At 45.2% G+C, this 22,794-nt stretch overlaps 1 protein-coding gene across 5 annotated transcripts; it reads left to right on the top strand.

Moving 5' to 3' along the window:
* The first annotated feature begins 944 nt into the window (after positions 1 to 944).
* On the top strand, positions 945 to 11,364 carry BMI1 (BMI1 proto-oncogene, polycomb ring finger). 5 transcript variants are annotated; one of them, XM_067702981.1, is made up of 10 exons: positions 945 to 1,439; positions 6,275 to 6,405; positions 6,755 to 6,851; positions 7,452 to 7,507; positions 7,595 to 7,645; positions 7,806 to 7,914; positions 7,995 to 8,040; positions 8,469 to 8,567; positions 8,936 to 9,016; positions 9,107 to 11,364. In XM_067702981.1, exons 2-10 carry the CDS (start codon positions 6,294 to 6,296, stop codon positions 9,434 to 9,436), a joined length of 981 nt encoding a protein of 326 aa, XP_067559082.1. In that variant the 5' UTR covers positions 945 to 1,439; positions 6,275 to 6,293; the 3' UTR covers positions 9,437 to 11,364. The 5 variants fall into 5 exon arrangements, with proteins under 5 accessions (XP_067559082.1, XP_067559086.1, XP_067559084.1 ...); XM_067702985.1 differs by lacking the exon at positions 945 to 1,439 and adding an exon at positions 1,777 to 1,916; XM_067702983.1 differs by lacking the exon at positions 945 to 1,439 and adding an exon at positions 5,437 to 5,528.
* The last annotated feature ends 11,430 nt before the right edge of the window (positions 11,365 to 22,794 follow it).

Genomic DNA, 22,794 nt, shown 5'->3' on the forward strand with positions numbered 1-22,794 from the left:
ATTACTTTGAAAACGCAGACACGATTGGCGTTAACTTTTAACGATCGCCTCTTCTCAGGATTAAAGTTAAGCGTAGTGGGAAAGGATGCGATCTTCGGGGTTGCCTTAAGACCCCAGCTTCGGGACGTGGGGAAAGGGCGCGGTCGCCCCGCGCCGGGAGCTGGCCCGTCCCGTTACCTGTGCCCGAGGGCTCGCCCGCAGCCCGACCCTCGCCCGTGGGGCTCCGGAGGCCCGGCCCGGCCGGCCGGCCCCGCGCGGAGCCCCTGCCCGGAGCGAGCGGCTGCCCGCGCGCGCCCCGCCTCGGCCACTGGCGGGCGGGGAAGGGGGCCGGCGCGGCCGCGGGAAGACTGGGGCGGGCGCTGTTGTTTCCGCGAGCCCAACTCGGTCGCAGGTTCCGCGCCGCGGCGCCGGAGTCTGGGCCGCAGCCCGTGGGGCCGAGCGGGGGGCGGCGGCCGGGCGATCTCCTCGGCTGGAGCCCGCGGACGTGTGCACCGCGGGCGGAGGCGGGCGGCGGCAAGAAAGAAATAACAGGGGGTGGGGTGGGCTGGGCTGAACTGCTTGCGGGGCCGGAGCGATGCCCGCGCCGAGAGCAGGGTGGCGCGTGTGGCGCTGTGGAGAAATGTCTCCGCAGCCGCGCCAGCGCCGCCGCCGCGCCGAGCGAGGGGGAGGGGGCCGGGTCGCGCTGCTCCGAGGGGAGGGGGCGGCCGCGGGCCCGACTACACCGACACTAATTCCCAGGCCGCCCTTAAGGAATGAGGGGAGCACGTGACCCGGTGGGGGGGCGGCGGGGGGAGGGGGCGGGCGGACTCTGAGCCATTTTGGAGCCGGTGTCAGTTTCCACTCTGCCTTCAGCGGTGCTTTTTTTTTCCACCCTCCCCTCCCCCTCCTCAGCCTTCCTCCCCTCCCCCCGCCTCTCCGCACGCACACACACGGCGCCCCCCACCCCCCTCCTCCCCCCACGGCAACTATGAAATAATAATCGTAGTATTAAAGGCAGAGATCGGGGCGAGACAATGGGGATGTTGGCGAGGGAGCCCCGATCCGGATTAGAAACACCTCCCAGCCCCGCAGAATAATACTGATCGCGCCCCCTCCGCGCGCTCCCTCCCCCGAGTGCGGAGCGGGAGGAGGCGGCGGCGGCCGAGGAGGAGGAGGAGGCCCAGGAGGAGGAGGCGTTGGAGGCCGAGGAGGAGGAGGAGGAGGCCGCGGAGGAGGAGGCCGAGGCGGAGGAGGAGGAGGAGGCCGGGCTCGGGAGGCAGCATGAGCCGAGCGCGGCGGCCGCGGCTCCTCTCGGCTGCGCTCGTTGCCCATTGACAGCAGCGTCTGCAGCTCGCTTCAAGATGGCCGCTTGGCTCACATTCATTTTCTGCTGAACGACTTTTAACTTTCATTGTCTTTTCCGCCCGCTGCGATCGCTTCTCGCCGGCTGCTTTTTCCGGGTACGTAGGAGGCGAGGCGCCTCCGGGACGGGGCCTGGGGGTGGCGGGGGTCGCGCCGGGCTCGGACCGGCCGCCGGTGGACTGGGAGCGGCCCCCCCGCGCCTCGCCCGCGCCGGCCGGGAGGGCGCTGACAGCGTGGGCGCCGAGCCCCGCGCCGCCGCCGCCCGCCGCCCGCCGGCCCCGCGCGCCGCCCGGCCCCGCGCGCCGCCCGCGCCCGCGAGCGCGCGCCCGCCGCCGCCCGCCGACTCCCGCGGCGCCGGGACCGACCCGCAGCCCGCGCCGCCGCCGCCAGCCGGCCTCGGCGCCGCTCCAGCCGCCGCCCGCTCCAGCCCGGACGCGCCGCGCGCGGCCCCACGTTTTAGTTCCTTTCTCCCCCAGGCGCCCCTCTACACCCTTGCGACGCACATGGCCCCCGAGAAGAGCACTTCTATTTGCAGCTTCTGCGGCTCTCCCGGCCACGGCGCCTTTTGTTGAGAGGTAGATTTTGATGAAACGAGGACGGGTGCCTGAAATCGGGAGCTGCTTGGGTCAAGTGGCTTCCCTCCTCTCCCGAAGAAAGGGCTTTGGAGGGGTTTAAACAGCCAGAGAACGCCCCCATTTTATAGGGACGGGTTGCGTGGGGGGCAGCGATCCCGCCAAGGTGGATGTTAGGCTGGTGAGAGCCCGAACAAAAATGTTATTAACTTAAGTTGGAGGGACACTTGTGAGAAATTGGATGGCTTGTAAGATGGCGGTTCCCAGTTGTTTCCAAGGTCTCCTGCGTTTGTGTTTAAAATGGTAAAGTTTTCAAGGTGTTATTTGTTGGGAGTCTTGGATAAGTTCTTCAAACATTACTTGGGACGTGCTCACTGGGAAGTGGGCATTTCAAATTTGGAGCTTTTTTTGGAGTGATGATGGTGAGTGGACGTTAGTCTTGCAAGAGGTTTCCTCTCTTTCTTTCTTTTTTCCTCTTTTTGTTTTTTTCTCTCTCAGAGACTACAGTTTTTCTCTCAACCTCTAGTATGGGATGCACTTAGAACCATGACTCAAGTCCACAACGTTTTACAGGTTTGGTAAATGTCAGCTTAGGTCATGTGGTGAGGAGATGCTTTGGAAAACGAGCACTAAAAAGTTGATGGCATATGTTTACGCAGTCTTTTGGGTTTGACAGCCGTATAGCATGATCTTTTCCCCAAAGATTTACAGTTAATTATTGGAAGTAAACAAGTATAGAGACTTTGATCATTCCCAATTGCAATAAAAGGATTTAGTGGGCTTAGTGGTCACGGTTCAGTATTTGAAATACAAGCATGTATTAACCCCTTCCCTTAAAGTAGGCAAAATTCTGGGCATATTATTCAAATCCAAGTGTAGGTTGGTGATGCCTAGAATGTTATGAGTAGTTCAACCTATATTTTATAGGAAGCTTAACCCCCAAGTTCTGGAAACATATTATATGCTACGCTAAAGTCTTGAAACCTAAGGATGCCAATTGTTAACAGCATATGCTAACTTATGAGACTATATTAACATTTGAGTTTTATTTTAAGTAGAATCCCTTAGAGATTGATTTTGTGGGCAAACATATATTTTTTTAATATTTGAGTTCATTCCCATACATCTGCCCCAAAGTGCAAAGGTGTTTGAAATAACCTACTTGTGTAAATTTACACCTGGTATCTTTAAAGCCATATAAGTCACTGTGTATGCATGTGTGTATGTATACACACACATATACACACGCTTCTGTAAGAAAAGTGAGCATTTAGTTGTACTTGAAAAATCCATTAATGTTCTACCATCAAGTCCTTGGATGTGCATTAAGTGCCCCCAAAGGTAAAATTCTCCCTAGAAGTCAAGTTAACCCCAAGTTTACCCATACTTGTATTGACCTGGGAGCCCCAACTGGGGTTATGGAGTTTATTTGCATGTGTTAGATTGCAATAGTCAAGCTGATTGTTAACATAAGAACTTGCTTCTGTTTTCCTTCATTTTGACATTACTGGTGTTAGGCCTCCAACTAAAGTGACAGCCCCAACTGAGTATGTTATAATGGCAAGTTTAAACTATTGAGTATTTTTTCCATTGTATGTTTGGTGCATTTTTGCTTGCTTAACTGGCAGTTCTGTGGTGGAACCTAGAAGGTTCTCCTTTCTAAGGTGCAAGAGATTGTTTCTGAAACCTTATCAAGCATGTCAGATGTTTTGGAAGTCTTCATTAGGTTCCCAGTACTTTCAAGTGGTATATAAAGATAAAGAACTGATTCTTATACAAGTAACAAAGTGGTATTTACTAGCATGATAAATGGTTATAGGGTTGTGGTCAAATTCTTGTGAATTGAAGTAGAGGAGTTGTGTGAATTAAGACTTAAAATGAATTTGAAAGGGTTTTGGTCAAGTACATGAGACTTAAACGTTCAAAGCCAACCAGTAGATAACCTTTCACTGAGGTCTGATTGTTCTGTGTGTTAATATTTGTGTTTGTCTGGTGTTGATTTTATGTAAAGTAGAGGAGAAATAAAGGCAGCTGTTTTTATTGATGCCCCTTCCTGAACTTCATGATCGGTGGCATTAGTGTGATGTGCTTTTGCAAGGGGACAGAAGTATCACCTTGCTAACTATCTTTCTAGTAAAGGTCCTGCTGTTTCATAAGGAGAGTTTTCTTTGAGAACCAAGAAGACTTGTCTTTAATCACCAAGTACAATAGAATTAAATATTGCTACTCTTTAGGGACACTGCTCCATCCACAACTCCTCTGTAATCCCACTTAGATTTATATTAACAATATGTTGACAATATTCCTCTAAACAAGTCATCCAAAGATAACTGAGGAGTCACACATGACGTTTTCTGGTTGAAGTCACTGGTTGCCACTGTGGTCACTTTTCATAAAAGAGGCTTTGTTTTGTTTTTACCGGTTTTTTTTGTTGTGTGTGTTTTTTTTTAGTACTCTAAAACTTTTAGTTTCAGCCATTGAGCTGTGTTGATTAGTATTTCCCTCTCCTGCATTAAAATTCCCTGAGAATTAAAACCTCAGATGCATCTTCAAGTTTCACAAGTTCCTAGATTTCTGTTCAAGGCAGCTTTGAGAATGTGCTTCAGATAAGTCTGGAAGCTTAGTCTTATTTCAGATTCTGAAATGAATGAAGTGGGAGTAAGAAATGCATTTTTCAAGCATACTGCACGAAGTAATTGACTTCCCTGATTGTCCGCTATTGTATTGTTGCTGACAGTTCCCCACCGTGACTTTTCTATAACATACGATATCTGTTGGGAATAGCATTTCATTGTGTGGGGTTTGCATGGAGGTGAGGCTGAGAAAATGACATTTGTTTTTCTCTGCTCTCGGTGCTCTGGGTTGACAAGGTGTTGATTTAGCGTTGGGAATGGGCTGGTCACATGGTTCTTTACTTATTGTCACTGCCATCGATTCAGGTAGTTTTTCTTGCCTCTATCCAGCATAGCTCAGGTAAAACACAAGGCTTTGCCCACTTCTTGTCTGCTATGAAACAGATTTCAGTTTTCAGCCTTTCCAAAACTTTGTATCGCTCATCCTAATCTACAGAAGAACTTCCTATTAGAGAAGAAAGCTTTAAAGAGTTTCAGTTCAATAAACATCTCTGCAATTTGAGCCCTGACGGTTTCGGGCTAAGTGCACAGTTGGCAATTCTCAAAAGATCCCTTCATGAAATTTTTGACCTAGTGATTGCTAACAGGAGAGACCGAAAGAGTCAAGATCTGAAAGAAGCTCTTCGCGCCGAGTCGACGTGGAAAGAGGCCCCCAAGAGTGTCCGAAATGGCCGGAGTGCGGTTTGCATTTTCCTTTACCACTGCACGCTCCGGGGTCCCCCAGGCTGTCTGCCGGGTCGCCTCGGGCCAGAATCCTGCTCCCCAGCGCGGCGGGCCTCGTGGGGCCGCCCCACCCCCGCGCTGCGCGCCCACACCCCACCCCGCCCCCGCGCGGCCCCGCCCCCGCGCCGTGCCGGCCCCTCCCCCGCGCCCGCCGCTGCCGCCGCTGCCGCCGCCCGGCAGCCCCGCACACCCGCCGAAGCTACGGGCTCGGCCCGGCTCCGCGCGGAGTTGCAGCGGTGGCCGGATGCCAAGTGTAAGTGTAAGTTGCTATGGAAACCCCGACAGAGGCGAGTTCCGAATCCGGAGCGAGACGGAGCCCCGGGCGCCGCCGGATCCGCCCCTCCGCATCCCGGCCCCCCGGCCCCCGGGCGTCCGCGCGCTCAGGCCCCAGCCCGAGGCCGACTCGAGGTGCTTCTCCTGCGGCCCCAGCACCCAGCTCCGGAAATGCCAGGGATGCAGATAGAGCAGAATTTGCTTTCCCTTTGTATCGCGTCAAAACGTGCCTGGTTCTGGTTGCCGGAACCGCTTAAAACAACCAGAACCCCTGGGAAGCCAGGGCATGCTGCTGGATTTTCGATCGAAGATCCATAAGGAAGTTTTACCCTAAATTTGGAGTCCTGGAACAAGCCCTAGCGGTTGGTAAATATCTGCGGGGAGCGTGTAGCGTCTGCAGCAGCCGTGGGGCTGCTGGGCTGGAGGACAAATGGAAGAAAGAGACCCGAATGCTCTCAGCTCCCAGCCCCCACCCCAGACCTTTTCTTCTCCCTCCTGGAATGACCTGAGGAACCAGAGATTACTTTTCTTGGATCCTTTTTCACCTTTTCTGTAGAACTGATTGAGGTCTGATCAGTGAATTCTTTCTGTAGAAGACGTTGGGACAGTCCAGCTGCACAGTGTTAAACGAGTTTTATGAACTCCTTCAGCATTTCAGAGCATATAGTTACTGGGAGTTGGAGATAATCTCGAATCTCTGTGAATTATGGCCAATATTTCTTTGTCTTGCAGGATCTTTTATCAAGCAGAAATGCATCGAACAACCAGAATCAAGATCACTGAGCTAAATCCCCACCTAATGTGTGTGCTTTGTGGAGGGTACTTCATTGATGCCACAACCATAATAGAATGTCTACATTCCTGTAAGTACACAGTTTTAGACCTTTTCTTGTGTCGTGTATATTTAACATCTCGTCCTGAAATTTGAAAACTAACAATTCCCACTGTCCTTGAGAATGTTGGTACAAAATGAAGAAGTTGTTTTCCGCTCTTGCATTTAGTGACTTTTTGTTAATGCATATTTAATAAAATACTGTATAAATATAAATTGTATAAGTGTTCTCAGGATATTAACTGAATTTGTTTATTTAATTAGAAATGCCTTTTGGTATTTACCATTTTGTTACTACTAGTTCTCTATTTCTGACACACTAATTTTATTGCTTAGCATCTACTTCCTGAACTTTAAAAAATTTGTGTTTTTATTTCTAGTCTGTAAAACGTGTATTGTGCGTTACCTGGAGACCAGCAAGTATTGTCCTATCTGTGATGTCCAAGTTCACAAGACCAGACCACTACTGAATATAAGGTAGGAAAATGTTTAAAAACATTGTTTGTAATTGCATAATTATTGAATTTAGTGTTTATTTCTTCACACAAAATTTACCCTTCAGTCACCGTCTAATGCGTGTACTTTGTAGAGGAGGATAGCCCTTAATTTCTTGGCCATTTTAATGATGACTAACTTTAAACAGAGTTCAGTATTATTCAAGGGATTTTAAGATTTTTTAAAATCATTTTTAAAAATGGAATTAGTTCTCCATTTTTGCATTGCTTTATTGACCTTGTGACAGGCAAGAGTGCATGTGTTTAAACTGCTTCCATTCTCTCCTCTTTGTTCTCTTTCATATTAGCTAATTCAGTAATTTGGAAGGCACACTTTTCTTGACTTAGTGAAATGTGAAGAATTTATTAGTGAGTATAAAATAGAGTATTCTACTAATTAAAAAACAGTGCTACTACATAAAGAAGTTTTATCATAATTATCATGTTGATGTAGTTATAGACAGTGTTACAATCAAGTAAAATACTATAACAGAGAAAACAAAGAATGTTTAAAAACTTAATAAACATTTTTAGTTTTTGCCATATTAGTTGATAGTTTATTTTCTAATTTATTCTTTTTCAGGTCAGATAAAACTCTTCAAGATATTGTATACAAATTAGTTCCAGGGCTTTTCAAAAGTGAGTAACTTGCTTAAAAATGAATTTTTAAAAAGTATTTATCAGTTTTACCTGCTATGTTTAAGTCTTTTTTTTCCTCCTCTTTAGATGAAATGAAGAGAAGAAGGGATTTTTATGCAGCTCATCCTTCAGCTGATGGTAAACTCTTTAGAGGGGGAAAGACATTTTATTTGGAGGGAGAACTTATCCAGTAAATTATTAAAATTAAGCTTAAAAGTACCAATTCCATTCTTCTATATGTATAGTATTTAATTAAATACTTAATTCTTAAAAATTGAATTTAAAAATGTCTTTATAGCTGCCAATGGCTCTAATGAAGATAGAGGAGAAGTTGCAGATGAAGATAAGAGAATTATAACTGATGATGAAATAATAAGTTTATCCATTGAATTCTTTGACCAGAACAGGTAAATTCTTTAGGAAATGTGTTTTATGCTAATATATTTATTAGATACATTGTTTGCCTAATAAATTATCTGTTTCTTAGATTGGATCGGAAAGTAAATAAAGACAAGGAGAAATCTAAGGAGGAGGTATGTTCCATGATACAAAAACACATAGAAGATGCATTGTTTGGATTCTAGATTTTATGAGGGTGTATGTTGCTCTTTAGCATATCCTAGGGTCAGATGTTGCTATCAAATAGAAGAAAATCATCACGTTTGTTGTTTAAGAGTGATCTGTATTCAATAGTTACTAGATAGAATTTATCTTATATATGATTACTCTTCTTACAAAATATTTTCAGTAATTAATGTTTAATGCTTTGATGTACTGAAGGAATCTGTTCATTTAGTATTTATAATAATAGCAAACTCAAAGTATAGCTGAGAACTTAGTCAAATCTCAGCTTTGGTATTCGTACCTTTTGTCATACTCAGACATCTATTTTTTTGACTTTAAAAAAAAAATCTTAAAGTTAGGAATTTTAAAAAATTATTTTTTTTAAATATGCTCTTAGGTGAATGATAAAAGGTATTTACGATGCCCAGCAGCAATGACTGTGATGCACCTAAGAAAGTTTCTCAGAAGTAAAATGGACATACCTAATACTTTCCAGGTATCTACTTTATAGTCTTCATGCATTCTATGTAAATCTTTAAAAAAAAATTTCAATGACATTTTTCTTTTTGGATTCTAAACCCAAAAAAGCAACGGAATTTTTTTTTTAATTTAGTACTTTATTTGGAAATCGCTCTTAAAATATTTGGTATGGATTCTGTTTTATGCTGTGAAAACAAATCCCTTACTAATTTCAAGAAATGTTTTCCCTCATTTGAAGTTTCCAGAGGGATTCTTTCTTTGTCCAAATGTTTGGAGAAAATGTTTTTTAAAAGCATTTTTGGATTCTATTTAGGTGGCCAAAAAAATCTAGATTTACCATCATTCTTTGTGACACTTAATAATTGAAGTGTTGTTTTTCAACAGATTGATGTCATGTATGAAGAGGAACCTTTAAAGGATTACTATACACTAATGGACATTGCCTACATTTATACCTGGAGAAGGGTAAGTAGCGTACCTGATGCTCGCAGGTTATTTTTGTAGACTGTACTTAAAGATCTAAGACTGATTTTTTTTTTCCTCTTAACTTTATAGAATGGTCCGCTTCCTTTGAAATACAGAGTTCGACCTACTTGTAAAAGAATGAAGATCAGTCATCAGAGAGATGGACTGACAAACGCTGGAGAACTGGAAAGTGACTCTGGGAGTGACAAGGCCAACAGCCCAGCAGGAGGTATTCCCTCCACCTCTTCTTGTTTGCCCAGTCCCGGCACTCCAGTCCAGTCTCCTCATCCTCAGTTTCCTCACATTTCCAGCACTATGAATGGAACCAGCAGCAGCCCCAGCGGTAACCACCAATCTTCTTTTGCCAATAGACCTCGAAAATCGTCAGTAAATGGGTCGTCAGCAACTTCATCTGGTTGATACCTGAGACTGTTGAGGAAAAAAATTTTAAACCCCTGATTTATATAGATATCTTCATGCCATTACAGCTTTATAGATGCTAATACATGTGACTATCGTCCAATTTGCTTTCTTTTGTAGTGACGTTAAATTTGGCTATAAAAGATGGACTAGATGTGATATTCATATGGACGTTAATTGAAAAGAAAGATTATTTCTCGAAAGAATTGATTTCTGAGAAAGCAGGCAAGATGGTTTTCTGTGTGTTAGGACAGATGTGAAATGGTTTCTGTAACCATTGTTTGGATTTGAAAATCTTCTGCAGTGGCTATAAACATTGGGCCATAGTTTGTTAATCTCAACTAACGCCTACATTACATCCTCCCTGATTGTTCTTGTTATTATGCTGTTTTGTGAACCTGTAGAAAACAAGTGCTTTTTATCTTGAAATTCAACAAATGGAAAGAATATGCATAGAATAATGCATTCTATGTAGCCATGTCACTGTGAATAACAATTTCTTGCATATTTAGCCATTTTGATTCCTGTTTGATTTTTACTTCTCTGTTGCTGCGCGAAACCGATCAAAGGAAAGTAAACTTCAGTTTTACAATCTGTAAGCCTAAAAGCGGGTACTACCGTTTATTTTACTGACTTGTTTAAATGATTCGCTTTTGTATGAATCAGATGGCATTATGCTTATTGTACAATGCCATATTGGTATACGACATAACAGGAAACAGTATTGTATGATATATTTATAAATACTATAAAGAAAATATTGTGTTTCATGCATTCAGAGATGGTTGTTAAAATTCTCCCAACTGGTTCGACCTTTGCAGATACCTATGTTTGAGCCTTATCACCATAGGATATTTTTAATGTGGATATTTAATTCTAAATTTTGTTCCATTGGAAGCGATTGGCATATCGTAATACTGATTTTTCTCTAGTAATACCTGTTTACTTTTAAAATTAATAGTTGCATTAAAGAAAAACTTTTCACTAAGGAAATTGGAAATGCTTTCTTCATTTCCCATTGCTTATGATGGAATTAATGTGTTTTTAAAATGCATATTGATCGCTGTAATTCTAAAACAAACATTTTAAATAAACCAGCAAATTGCTGGAAGAAGGCATTTTATCTAAAATTATTTTAATATGTGGCATAGTGGAAATTTCAAACTTAAGAATTGCTGTTACAGTTATAAACAGTGGAATATGCCCTCTCTGTAACGTCTGGAAATAGAAGCAATTTATTGTGAGCTTCTACAGGTATTAGTTTTTAAATACAGTGAGCATGTTGAATTTAAAGTATGAATATCCCCAACAATTTTCAGTTTGTGTTTTGCTTTGGTCGAACTTGTTCATCACCCATCAGTTATTTGTGAGGGTGTTTATTCTCTATGAATATTGTTTCATGTTTGTATGGGGAAATTGTAGTTAAACATTTCATTGTCCCCCGTCTGCAAAAGAAGCACAATTCTATTGCTCTGTCTTGCTTATAGTCATTAAATCATTACTTTTACATATATTGCTGTTACTTCTGCTTTCTTTAAAGATACAGTAAATGAAGTTTTATGAAACCACAAAATACATATATTTTTATTTTGACCTAAATTTGTACAGTCCCATTGTAAGTGTTGTTTCTAATGATAGATGTAAAATTAAATTTCATTTGTAATTGGAAAAATCCAATAAAAAGGATATTCATTTAGAAAATAGCTAAGACTTTAATAAAAATTTGATATGAAAAGCACAATGTGCAGAAGTTTTGGAAACCCTATTGTGGATTACAACAGGTAAAAGCTGAAGAACATCCATTGCTGTCTTAGTGATGTTGCTGAGAGTACATGCGTTGTTGTATAATTGCTTGAAAGCCCAATTGAAAGATGTATCTGTTTATTTACTCTACAATCTTTGAAGTAAAAGTTACCCATGTTTGCCAATTTTGGTGAATTTAACTTATTTTTCTAGGCTTTTCTTCTCAAGTTGTTCATGATGTTATCTAAGACAAGAAGAAAAAGTTAATGGAAGTTTCAAGTGATGTTTTTATTTTGGATATGACTGTGTATATAAAAAATGCAAAAGTATTTTTCAAAGGCTAAAAACTTAAAGTGCTAGTGGATTGTCATTTGACTTACACAAAACCAAGTCATAGGATCAACACAGAACTCAAAGATTTTACATCTCAACCTTTTTATGGACTTATGTTTGAAATTCCTTAGTAAAGTATCAGATATTGCATTTATGGCTTACCTAACACTATTTCACCATATTTGAAAACATGTCCATTTATTTTGTTTGAAAGAGGAATTTCCCCCCTACTCAATTTGAAAATTGCTTAAGCTTTAAAGGCTATTTCAGCTAAAATTTGTCTTTTAATAAAACAAGAGAGTATAATGTTTTGTATTTTATAAGCAGCCATCACGGGTTTGACAATTAGGCTTTAAAACTTTTGCTGAACTACCACTTAAAATTTCAATGTTACAAAAACCCATATCAAAGCTGCTAACTTTGTAACTCTTAGCAGTCAAGGCAGGGTGCGTGAAAAGTCGGCTTTAAGTTTGGCTTTTGCTTCTGAACAGTATTCTGGGATTCTATACCACAAAGTTAGAGCTAAAAATATTCCACAGAAAATGCCTAAATTGATTTCACAGATTTTGGCTTAAATGCAAAAAAAGAATGAGGCTGGTTGCTGTTGTATAAATAGTGATCTATCTTTCTTTACACATGCATACCACTTTACAAATACCTTTTTGCTTTTAAAATTGCCGGCCGTTAATTGCTCTGAGTTGAAAAAAAAAGTTGCCCTTCAGTTGACTTAACCTACCAACCATATTGCTTTGTTTCCTTATCCATATGTGCAAATGTTAGGACCTTTGGAGGTACAATGCAACAGGCAGAGTAAGCTGATAGGGGCTTTCCTTCATCCTTTCCTCTTATTCTTTTCCCAATATTGGAGTTGCAGTTCATTTGTGAAGTCTTTCCGTACACTCGTTGTATAGGCCTATCAAAAAGTTTTGTTATGAAACCTTAATAGCAATGTAAAAGGAATCCATGTGAAATACTACTTGCACTGGCCAAGAAGAAATGAAAATGTTTGGTTTTTGAGAAATAGCTTAATGGTAATCTTTGGAGGAGATGGGATTTTAATTTTAGAAACAATTTGCACATGGAACCTAGTCTCCTTTAGAATCCTGAGGTGAAGGAAGTGTTATTTTTGTTCATTTCTCTTTATATTTTAAAGGTTTTAAAGATATATCTTTTCCTTCTGACATTACCCTGGAATGACAGTTGGAAATTCTGATTCAGTTTGGTGCTCCATGAAATGGAGGCTCCATGTTATTTTGAAATACAATGATTGTTTCTTCCATACAGTTTTACTCGCCTTTTATCCAAAACAAAAGGTCTTGATGAAATTACATTTTAAAGGACCCTTAAAAAAAAAGTATATACCTTTAAGACTTCTAAGTTTCAAAGAGCACAGAACGCAGCTCCAACATAAGGCTCTTGGGTTAGATAAGGTCACTTCGCTTGAGGATGTTTCTTCAAGTAAAAAATGAACAGTACAACAGGTGATTATTTCTAAGGTCGCTTAAAAAAAAATCCGGATTCCTCCAAAATAAAACCTTGAATTAAACTGGGACCACAGAATTCAGATAGATGGGTTCTTTACAAGGAAGAGAAAGTATCACATATTAGAGCCTCCCAGTAGATCAGACTTGGGAAATGCCACCGCGAAGCCTGTCCATCTCCTTACAAATCTCAAGATCTCCCAGTTTTGATTATGAAAGTCTCCGAAAATGTTTACACAGTCGAGTGTTTCCTGTTTCCGCACTTAATTTTTTTTAACGTTTTTTCTTCTTTTGGTTCTTGAAACGGATTTCCTTTATTTGCACCAGTTTCTTTTTCTGAGTGTGCAATTTCCAGAGGTCTCACATGAAGACTTCACCATCAACTTTTTGTCTTCATCAAGTCGACGACATCAACAGTTATTCATCACTGGAAAGGCTACTCCAGGATCCTTATGAGTTTTCTGAAGAAGTTCAAGTGCCTGTGGAAAACTCACACGAAGTCTCATTTAACCCCCTAAATGAATAGTAAGCACTACATAAAACTTCCAATGGATGAGTTAAATTACCCCCATTCTTCTGTTTTCTTAAAATATCCCTTCCAGAGGCTATTAGAAGGGAATTTCCCAAAATAGCAAGTGATGTTCCCTCACAGTCACCTACATTTCAGTTAAAAAAAAAAAAAAGTTACTTCTTGCTCTGATTGTTGGGTGGTCATCAACTCCAAACTTCAAAGTGAACGTGATTTCAAGTTCCGTGTGGATTCGGCGCTCTTCAACTCTGTCCTTCTAAGTTAGCTAGAACCCAACAGACCCTCGGAAGGCTGCGGACTAGGGTACTCGGGAAACGCGTCGAAAATTGGGATGGAAGGAATGAGAACGTTACAGAGATGGATAAAGAAGTTACTGGAGATAGCGAAGCCTGTCCAGGAGCTCCAGTCTTAGGTCTAAGTGCCCCCACGAGTGGAAATATTCAAAGAAAGCCGAAGACAGGAGCGCAGTGCGCGGCTTGCAAGATAAAGCGGGGGCGAGGGTAATTAGGGTGGAAAGAGCATCGGCTTAAAAAAAAAGAGAGAAAGAAAGGCTTCCTATGTTCGGGTGCCCGGTGGAAAGGGCACAGGACGCCCGGCCGGAGAAAATGACCTCGTTTCCCGGCAGCGCTGCCTTCCCGATTAGGGAGCCTTTACCAAAAGGACCGGTTACAGAGAAAACGGCCCTTCTCCCTGTTTTATTTTTTAACTAGCAGCTCTCCGAGAACCGCAAAGAGCGACAGCCCGGACCTCCGCCCCCGATTGCGCCGCGGGGTTCGGCCCGGCCCAACGCTCGAGCCCAGGCCGCGGGGCACCGGGAGGCCATTTTGCGCGTGCGCGGCGCGCCACCCTCGGCTCGGCGGACTCGGATCCCGCCAATTTTGAAAGCGAGATTCCCAGGCCTCGGCAGGCTGGGGAGGCAGGAAAACGAAGTCGTGTCTCCAAGGCCGGACCCGGTGGCGAGCGGCGGCGACAGCCGGGTGCGCGTGATCTCACAAGGCGGCCCCCGTCCTGCCGAAGGCCTCTCCGCCCGGCGGGACACCGAGGCGCGGCAACCGGCCCCTGGGCCGCGAGAGCTCAGCGCGGGCAGGAAAGTGTCCCACGTCCCGGGAGGCGGCGGCGTCGCCTGCAAAGCCCTCAGAAGCGATTCCTTGCGGGGCCATTCCAGATTATCGCCTCGCTTTGCCCTCCTCCCTCCCGCTGCTTCAGATCCTGTGCCCTTTCTCCTTCAATAACAAGGTGTCCTTGGAGTTTAGGGTTTTGTTGGAAAGACTGTAAGCCAAATTATTAACAAAATATAAAACTGCCATTTGAGGCTTCCCGAAGGCTGAGCTTCAGCCTACCCGAAGGGTCCTCCAGTTGAACTTGTTTAATGGGTAGAACGGGCTCTAATCCCCTGGGAAGAAAACCTGACCAGGTGAGTGTCGAGGAAGGGGTGGCTGCGCGATAGGAATCTTAAGATCTGGGCAAAGGACCACACTTTAGGACCCAAATGCGAAGCCTGGGGCTCCGGGCAGGGCGAACCTGGAACGTCCGGTGCTCTCGCACTCCGGCGCCATTGAGACCCCGGCGGGCCAGAGGATCGGGCGGTTGGAGGTTGGGATATCGCCTCTGAAAGCCGCCGGGACGCAGCGGTTTCCAGCAGAGTCCGCGCCTGCCTGATCCCCGGGGCAGAAAAGCTTCTCTGACCCAGGAGTCCCACGTGCGCCCAAAAACGGGGAGAGGAAGGGACGGCTTGGGGAGGGGGACCGGGGTAACAGCAGAGAAATGAAAGCGGCCTAAAATGGGCGACGCCCGGCGAGTCCTCTTTATCGGCGCGGCAGACTGCAGGAGCCGCCATTTGGTGGCGGATTTCGGTATTTCAGTAGCACGTTGTGCTGAACGTCACAACTGGCTCGTCTACGTGGCAAGGTCGTTTCGGAACCGCTGTTTTTAAAAATGCAAATTTCCCCCAGGCCTCCCCCCTTCCCCGGAGCACCGACCCCTCCCCCACTCGCGGTGGAGGGCGCCGCGTCTCGGCTCCCCCTCGACCCGGGGCGGGGACCTCGGGGATGCACTGGGCTCCACCCGCGCCCAAGGGCTAGTGTGATGCGGGGTGGAGCCCAGCGCAGGACTAACGGGTGTTTTTCTCCCCGTTTTTCCCAGATTGCGAGCCCGCAGCTTTCCTCTCCCCTGCGGAGAATCTCATTTCCTTGGGGCGGTGACGGGCATTGTCTTTTTGCGGGGGTCGCGTGCCAGCCCTGGCCTCCCGCCTCACACCTCTCGGAAGCAAGGAAGAGAAAGGCGGGCCAGGCCTGGCGGAAAGGGACCCACCCGACGAGACGCGGCTCCTCGGGTAGTGTCGGGTTAGCATCCCGGACTGGCGCTTTCAGCTCGCTCCGGAGCCCCTGGGAGACCCGGGGAGCTACACACCTCTGGGGAGTGCCAGGACGTCGGCGTCCCACCCGGGGTCACCCTGTCTTACACGGTCTCCATTAAAAGCCCCCGAAGCGCGAGGTGCCTATCGAGAGGAGAACAAAGGGCCGAGGGGCGAGCGCAAGACGACTCGGCGCGCGCGGCTGCCCTTAGCTGGGCCCGACTCGGAGGCGGGGGCGCCAGGAGGGCCGACTCGCGGCCGGGAAGGGAGGCGGCGGGCGCGCAGCGGAGTCCGCAGCCCCCGCCTCCCCGGCGGACTGAAAAAGTCGTCTTTGAACCAGAGCTGCCATGTTGCATTCGCGGAGGACGCCAGTAATTTGACGCTCCCGAGGCAGCGACACCCCCAACCCGAGAGCCTTTCGGGGCCCTGCGTGCCGCACAGCAGTGGTCACAGCCCGAAGGGGCCGCGGGGCGCGGGCGGGAGCGCGAGCCCTGCGGGCGGCCGAGCCGGGGCGGCCGCGGCGCCGCCGCTTCCCCTCGCCACCTTCCTTCCAGGGGCTGCGGGGCTGCGCGCTCTGCACAGGCTCGGTTGCCAGTAGCAACCACACGACGGCGATTTGCAGCCAGGGCTGCAGCCGCGGGTACCGCCGCCGCTTCGTACATCTCGGTGTCTAGCATTTAGAACTCTAGGGGTTGCCCTCGTTGACATCTCTCGCCTCCACCCCTCCGTGTCCTCATCCTCCGAGACCCTCAGCTCCACTCGAAAGCTAGTTACCCCGGCTCGGCCCTGCCCCCATGGCAGACAATAGACAAATAGGCTCCAAGCGCACGCTGCCGCGCAGGCACCTGAGCCCCCGAGATCCCGGCGCTCGGCTTCGTCCCAGCCCCAGGTGCCCTCGTCTCCAACTTGAGCCGAAATTCTTTGTCAATGGCCAGTCCATTAAAAAGCTTTTCTAGATATCAGCAATAAGGATGGTGGTAAAGAAAGAAGTCAAGATGCCCACTCCCTCTCTAGTAACATCGACACAAAGAGCTTAGGGTTGTGTCTGCCCTTGGTAAAGGTGGCTTTCCTCTGGGTTATAACCACAGGCAAACGCTACAGCCTTCCCTCTTCTTTGTCTACCACGAATATTTTGCACGAAATTCATAATATAACTGCTTGTGTAGCTCAAACATTACCTCCAGATACTTGTTCTTATACATAAGTGGATGGAGCACTTTTTTCTCCTTCATCTCATGTGATAAACCACACCAGACGTCAGCAGTAGGGATGCATAAAGAAAATGATTGACATTAACCCTTATGAATCTTTCTGCCTTTTCTAATGTCTGTGGCTCTAGGACGTTGATTTAATTTTTAACAGAACTCTTGTTAATGTTTTAAACAAGTTTTTATTGAAGAAAAGTCTTAAATGTATCCAGCAAAATATTTTGATTAGCTAGTAGGATAACCCCGGGAAATACATGCATTGCCAAGTTTCATCGCTCTTAACAACTGACCCGGTTTTAAACAGCTATTAAGTTAGTGGAGTGTTCTTCCTAGATTGACATTTAATGTAAATCACAGATGTGCTGAAATTTTTAAGTTTAAAGCTCCTTGAGGACAAGCACCTGTCTTATTTATCTTTGTATGCTCCGGAGTCCCTTTAACATAACTCAACAAATATTTGTTGAATTTCCAGAGGATTCCAGAAGTTCAACAGCCCTTGTGAGAAATAAAACTTACTAATAACTACTATAAAGCTTGGATATCTTTAATGAACTCAATGAAAAGGTAAAGATTTTCCAAGCCAGTGGCACTAATCAGATATCCTCATTCGTGCATATTTTTACCTAATTATATTTCGAATGTGGTGACTGTACTAAAAAATATCTGACAGATGTTTCCAGAATTCTAAGAATAAGAACTTGTAACTTTGTTATTTTCCCACCAAAGGTGTCTGGAAATTGGTTAAATAGGCATAAGATGATATTTTAAAGTGACTTTCATACAGCACAGGCAGGGTGTTAACTGTCTTCACAGTTCAACAGGAACTCTTAAGGAACTACTATTGGATACTGCAAATCTAAGACAATGCAGCTTGAAATATCCTATTTAATTTAATCTTTAAAACATACTGAAAATAGTTAATATGTCTTAATCATATCTGATGGTAAACTCAAATCAACATGCCTCCTAAAATGCTTCTTAGGTATGATGTTATGAAAGGGGTTCACCTTTAAGCTTCACAAAACGTCAAGTTCATTAAATAAGACAGTTTACTTCAAAGAAGAAAGTTAGCACTACTTGGTTCCTGGGGGCAACATAATGACCTGTAGCTTGCCCAACACTCCCCACCTCCACCTGAAAAACACGAAAGCAAGGCTTTAGTGAAAAGTTCCTTTCTATGGTCTTTCAGGAAAGAAAAGCTCCAACAACTTGCTTTGGACCAAGTTAAAGAGATTATCTCCCTTTTTCATTACGACTGTGTCTTTCAATGAATTGAAGGATAAGATCAAAGTGCATTCATATTCATGTGAATTATCGCTATTGACTTGAATAATGACGGATTTCATTGTTTTATTTAAACTGAAACCAGAAATGCTGCTGCTTTTGAGTCTACACCCCTAAGGCTGTAGAATTTCTTCTGAGGACTCAAAAGCCAAGCAATTAGGTCTGACAACCACGTCATTTCCATAATGTACTTCCATACAAAGGACTTTTTACTGGAATTGGTTACATTTCTATAGAATCTTACCATGCAATTTTTGACTCCTTTCCAACCTTCTGAACAAGACTCCTAAGTTCAATAAACACTCATCCAAAATACTTAAGTATAAATGATACTGGGAAAATGGAGTGCTGTTTAGAAAGCACCTAGCTGTTCATGAATCAGAAAATTAATGTTACCAGTAATTAACTCAGAAGAGTGTTTTTCCTTTGAACATGATATATTACAGTTTGTTTTCTAGTGTAACTGAAGAAGTCAGTCAGGGTAAGCTTGGGAAAATGTGTTTACCAGCTGTTTCTTTCTAAATATGCCTCATGACAGTTATCTTAAAATATATTCATTTGGGTTCTCTTCAAACTATGCCATCATTTTCTAATGAGAAAGAGGTTATGAGATCTGAAGGACTCCACTCACTTTTACTAAATAATCATTCTGCTCAAATTATTCACCAATTAAAATTATCACTTTGGAGACCACTTCTAAGGAAATTCATTAGAATAAAGTAAGTTTACAACAGAATGATATAAGCAACCTTTAAAATAGGCTTAAGGAAATCCATTTTCATGAACTTAATATACACAATTCGTATAGGCTCTCTAAACTTAAAGACAGACCTTAGTGCAACCAAATCTATTATATTATCATGGTCTGCATTGGGTTCTGAGAATACACTTTCCAAGAAAGATAACTGACATCTTAATTGGTATCAGTCTTAGATGTTTGCCATACGTTTAAAGCATTATGCATAAGCATCATATTAAAAAAAAAATCAAGGTTTTTCCATCCAGTTATGCTACAAGAAGTCTCTATCTTAATTGTCCCCATTTGGTGTCCTTAGTATTGCAAGGCAATCTTTAAGCCAAAAGTTTTTTAGTAAGTTTGGTTCTCTGGGATTTGACCATAAATATACTGACATTACTTGTATACATCTAATTTTATCTGTAAACTTCCAAGACCTTCACCCTTGACTTATAATCAGAATGATAAGCAATTACGTATTATTTCACCGGGAAAAATAAAGCAGTCCTAGAATAAAAAGCATTTCTTTACTATTCATTTCCTGTTTTATTAATGGGAAAGGCATTAGTATTTTCTTCATATTGGTAGTCATTAATCTTTTCTTATGTGGTCCATATGAAAACCTTTATTCTTCGCTTTAAAAAATAAATATGAGGTAACACTGGAGAAGGACGTAAAGTAGTTCAGCTTTAGCAATATTCAGATGTTTCCTCAGAAATACCAAAAAAAAAAAAAAAAAAAGGCAGGAGTTGTGTTGTATAGCTTACTTGGACTAAGGAAGATGCAAATCATAGCGCAAGTTATCTCCACTTAAAAAATGGGAAGCTGTGCCACTGAGTCTTCCAAGTCTAGCCTACGTTTTAGCGGAGCTCTCTCTCGGCTCTGATAATCTGTGGGGGGAACCGACGTGCAGGGTGGATAGACAGCCTGTGCTATTTTTGTGAAAGCACAAACCTTGAACACTGTCTCTGTACTTTTGCAGTATTTCCTAGGAGTCAGAGCATACAGTCAATTATTTTTCAGAGTAATCAATGAGCAAGAAGTTTTGGCTTGAGATTTGATGTAGCGAAATGACGTCAAAAATTAAAAAAAAAAACAAACCAAAAACACGAGGCTCGCACATGCGCAGTGACATGCAGCTTTTTTTTCTTTCCTTTTTTAAAGTAAGGTTTGGGCTCCTCACTCAGCCTTTGGGATCCGGCCTGCGCCGCCGGGGTCTAGGGAGCTGACTGATGTAAGGTGGTGTAGCATTCCCACACCCCACTCCCGGCCAAGAGAGTCTGATCCCCCTCCCCCGCTAACGGGGCTCTCTTTTTTTAAGTCCCTGGAGGAGCAAGTCAGGGGAAGCAGGGCCGAACGGAGCGGCCGCCGCGAGCTTTTCTGGCTGCGCAACGCTGCGGGGCCTTTGCTCCCGGGGTTCCAGCTTCCGCCCGCTCCGGGCTCGCCCCTGCGAGTTGGCCACACCATTCCCGGGCCCACGGGTCAGCCGCGCCGCGGGGAGGATCGGGCCGGGAGCCGTCCGCGAGAGCCCGCGCGGCGGTGCGGTGCTTGCCGGAGGCCTGGCCGGGGGAAGCAAAGCGAAAGGACAGAGGCCTTCTTCATCTTGCAACCCGCCCCCAGCAGACGTCGGCTTGCGGCATCTGCGGCCCCTTCCCTTCTGATCCCCAGGCCGGCGGCCCGCAGGGCTACGAGCAAGCCGAAGCTGGGACCTCCCCCCTCGCTCACACCCGCAGGCCCGCGGCCGGCCCCCGGAGGCCCCGCTGGAGGGGGGCCGCCCGCGCGTAGCCTGCGCCACGCTTCCGCACTCTACCCCTCGGGCCGCGCGCCCCCGCCTCTTCCTCCAGCCGGCGCTCCCGGCGCTGGCGCTCCCGGCGCTGCCGCCCCCGCGGCCCCTTTTCGGCCCAGCCCAGCGACCCACGGCGGGGGCTTAGCGGCTTTCTGATTCGAACGATGGCCTGACCCCAACCCCAACAGATTCCCGCGCCCCCTCCCCGCTGAGAACTGCGCGGAGTGCGCGGGGGTGCCCGCTGGAGTCTGAGAAACTCTGGCCTAAAGGAAAAGCCGAGGACATCGGAGGAGCATCGTGTTCTTCCTTTTTCCTGCGGCTCCGACACCCCGTCCACATTGAACGCAGTTGCCTGCCTTAAGGCTAGCGCCGTCGAGCCGGGGACCCCGTGCCCATTGCGCGCGCGGAGACCCGCCTACGTCTAGCTTCGCAGCGTCGGCCCAGAACCTTCCGCTTGCGGCGGGCGGGGTCGCCGCGCAGCCCTGGCAGGACCCGCACATGGGGGATGCGTGAGCCGCGTCCTCCTGGGTCTTGGCCTAGATGCGCGCTTGGTGGGCTCCGGGTTTTTTTCCCTATGTGGCACCTTCCATCTTTTGTCTCTTGCGTCCAGTACTAATAAAAACGTGGGAAAGGAATAGCACCGACCTTGTCTCAGAGAAGTCCAAGGCCAAGATTTTAAAGGGGTGGGGGGCCTGGGGAGCGCTGAGAAGGAGTGGCTGACAGACTTCTATGGCAGGGTGCCTAGAGGGTATCTGGTGGTGCGGGGTTCGGATACAGCCTTAAAGGAATACTCACATAAGTCTTTAAAAAGAAGATATTCACATAACACACACGCACACCAAGCAGCAATAAATTGGTCTTTATGCATGTCCCACTGCCTTCGAAAATGTTATGCTGTATTTCAGGCATTAGAATCATCAATTTTTAGTATCAATCACTTTGTGCTATAATGGTGGCTTTGGAGGTGAACTTATTCGTGTGTGGAATCCCCCTAATCACGGTTTACTTTGGAAGTGGAAAGGATGAGTTCAATCTATGCATCCACTGAATTCCTGGAAAAGGAAGCCATGTACAGGCGTATCTTTAGAACTTTGGGGCCAGCAAAATCACTGTCATTTAAACATTTTATTGGCCTTAACACAAAGAAACGTAAACACTTTAAAGTCTGAAATATAAGGAGTTGACTTTAAAAGGCTTGAAAAGCAAAGAATAGGAAACAAGACACAAACACAACATCAGCATAGAAATGTTAATCTTCTCTTTCTGGATGGAAGTGTCCGAGTCTTTTCTGCTCTGCTGACAAACTTGATGGCACAACCGGTTGGTCTGCTAAAACCCAAATGTAAACTCCTGAGGCTTTTACTCAAAAGAGGAGCAGAGCAACATTTAAGATGTCATATGTTTGCTTTCATCATTATAGGTAATATTTTGAGTCCACTAACTTGGTTATGTAATACCTTTATTTTTCATTCAAGTATGTAAATATTATTAATTTTAGATTTGATGTTGGCAAAATGAGTATTGTATTCTTATGACTTGCATAATTGCATGCAGTTGCCAAATGAATGCATATTTAAATACTACCATTATGTTTTAATTCTTTGGGGGAGGAGGGAAGGAGATTTCATATCTAGGCAAAAGTCAGCTAATTTTTCTTAAAAACAAGACACCTTTTATTAGTTAAGTGATGTTTTAGATATTCTCACTTCTTCCCCTAGGTCATCCTAAGTCCTTCTTCTTTGTTCCCAAGGCACTTAACAGTGCTGAGTGCAATAATAGCCCTTAAAACAGGGCAGGCTGCAGTATATGCTTATTTAATGAATTAAACTTTCTTTAGATGTCGATCTCCCACTAGGTTTCATGTCCTAGAAGACAAGCACATTCTGTTAGTAGTAGTGTCTGGCA

This window comes from Pseudorca crassidens, chromosome 1 (assembly GCF_039906515.1).
Source record: "Pseudorca crassidens isolate mPseCra1 chromosome 1, mPseCra1.hap1, whole genome shotgun sequence".
Lineage (NCBI taxonomy): Eukaryota > Metazoa > Chordata > Mammalia > Artiodactyla > Delphinidae > Pseudorca > Pseudorca crassidens.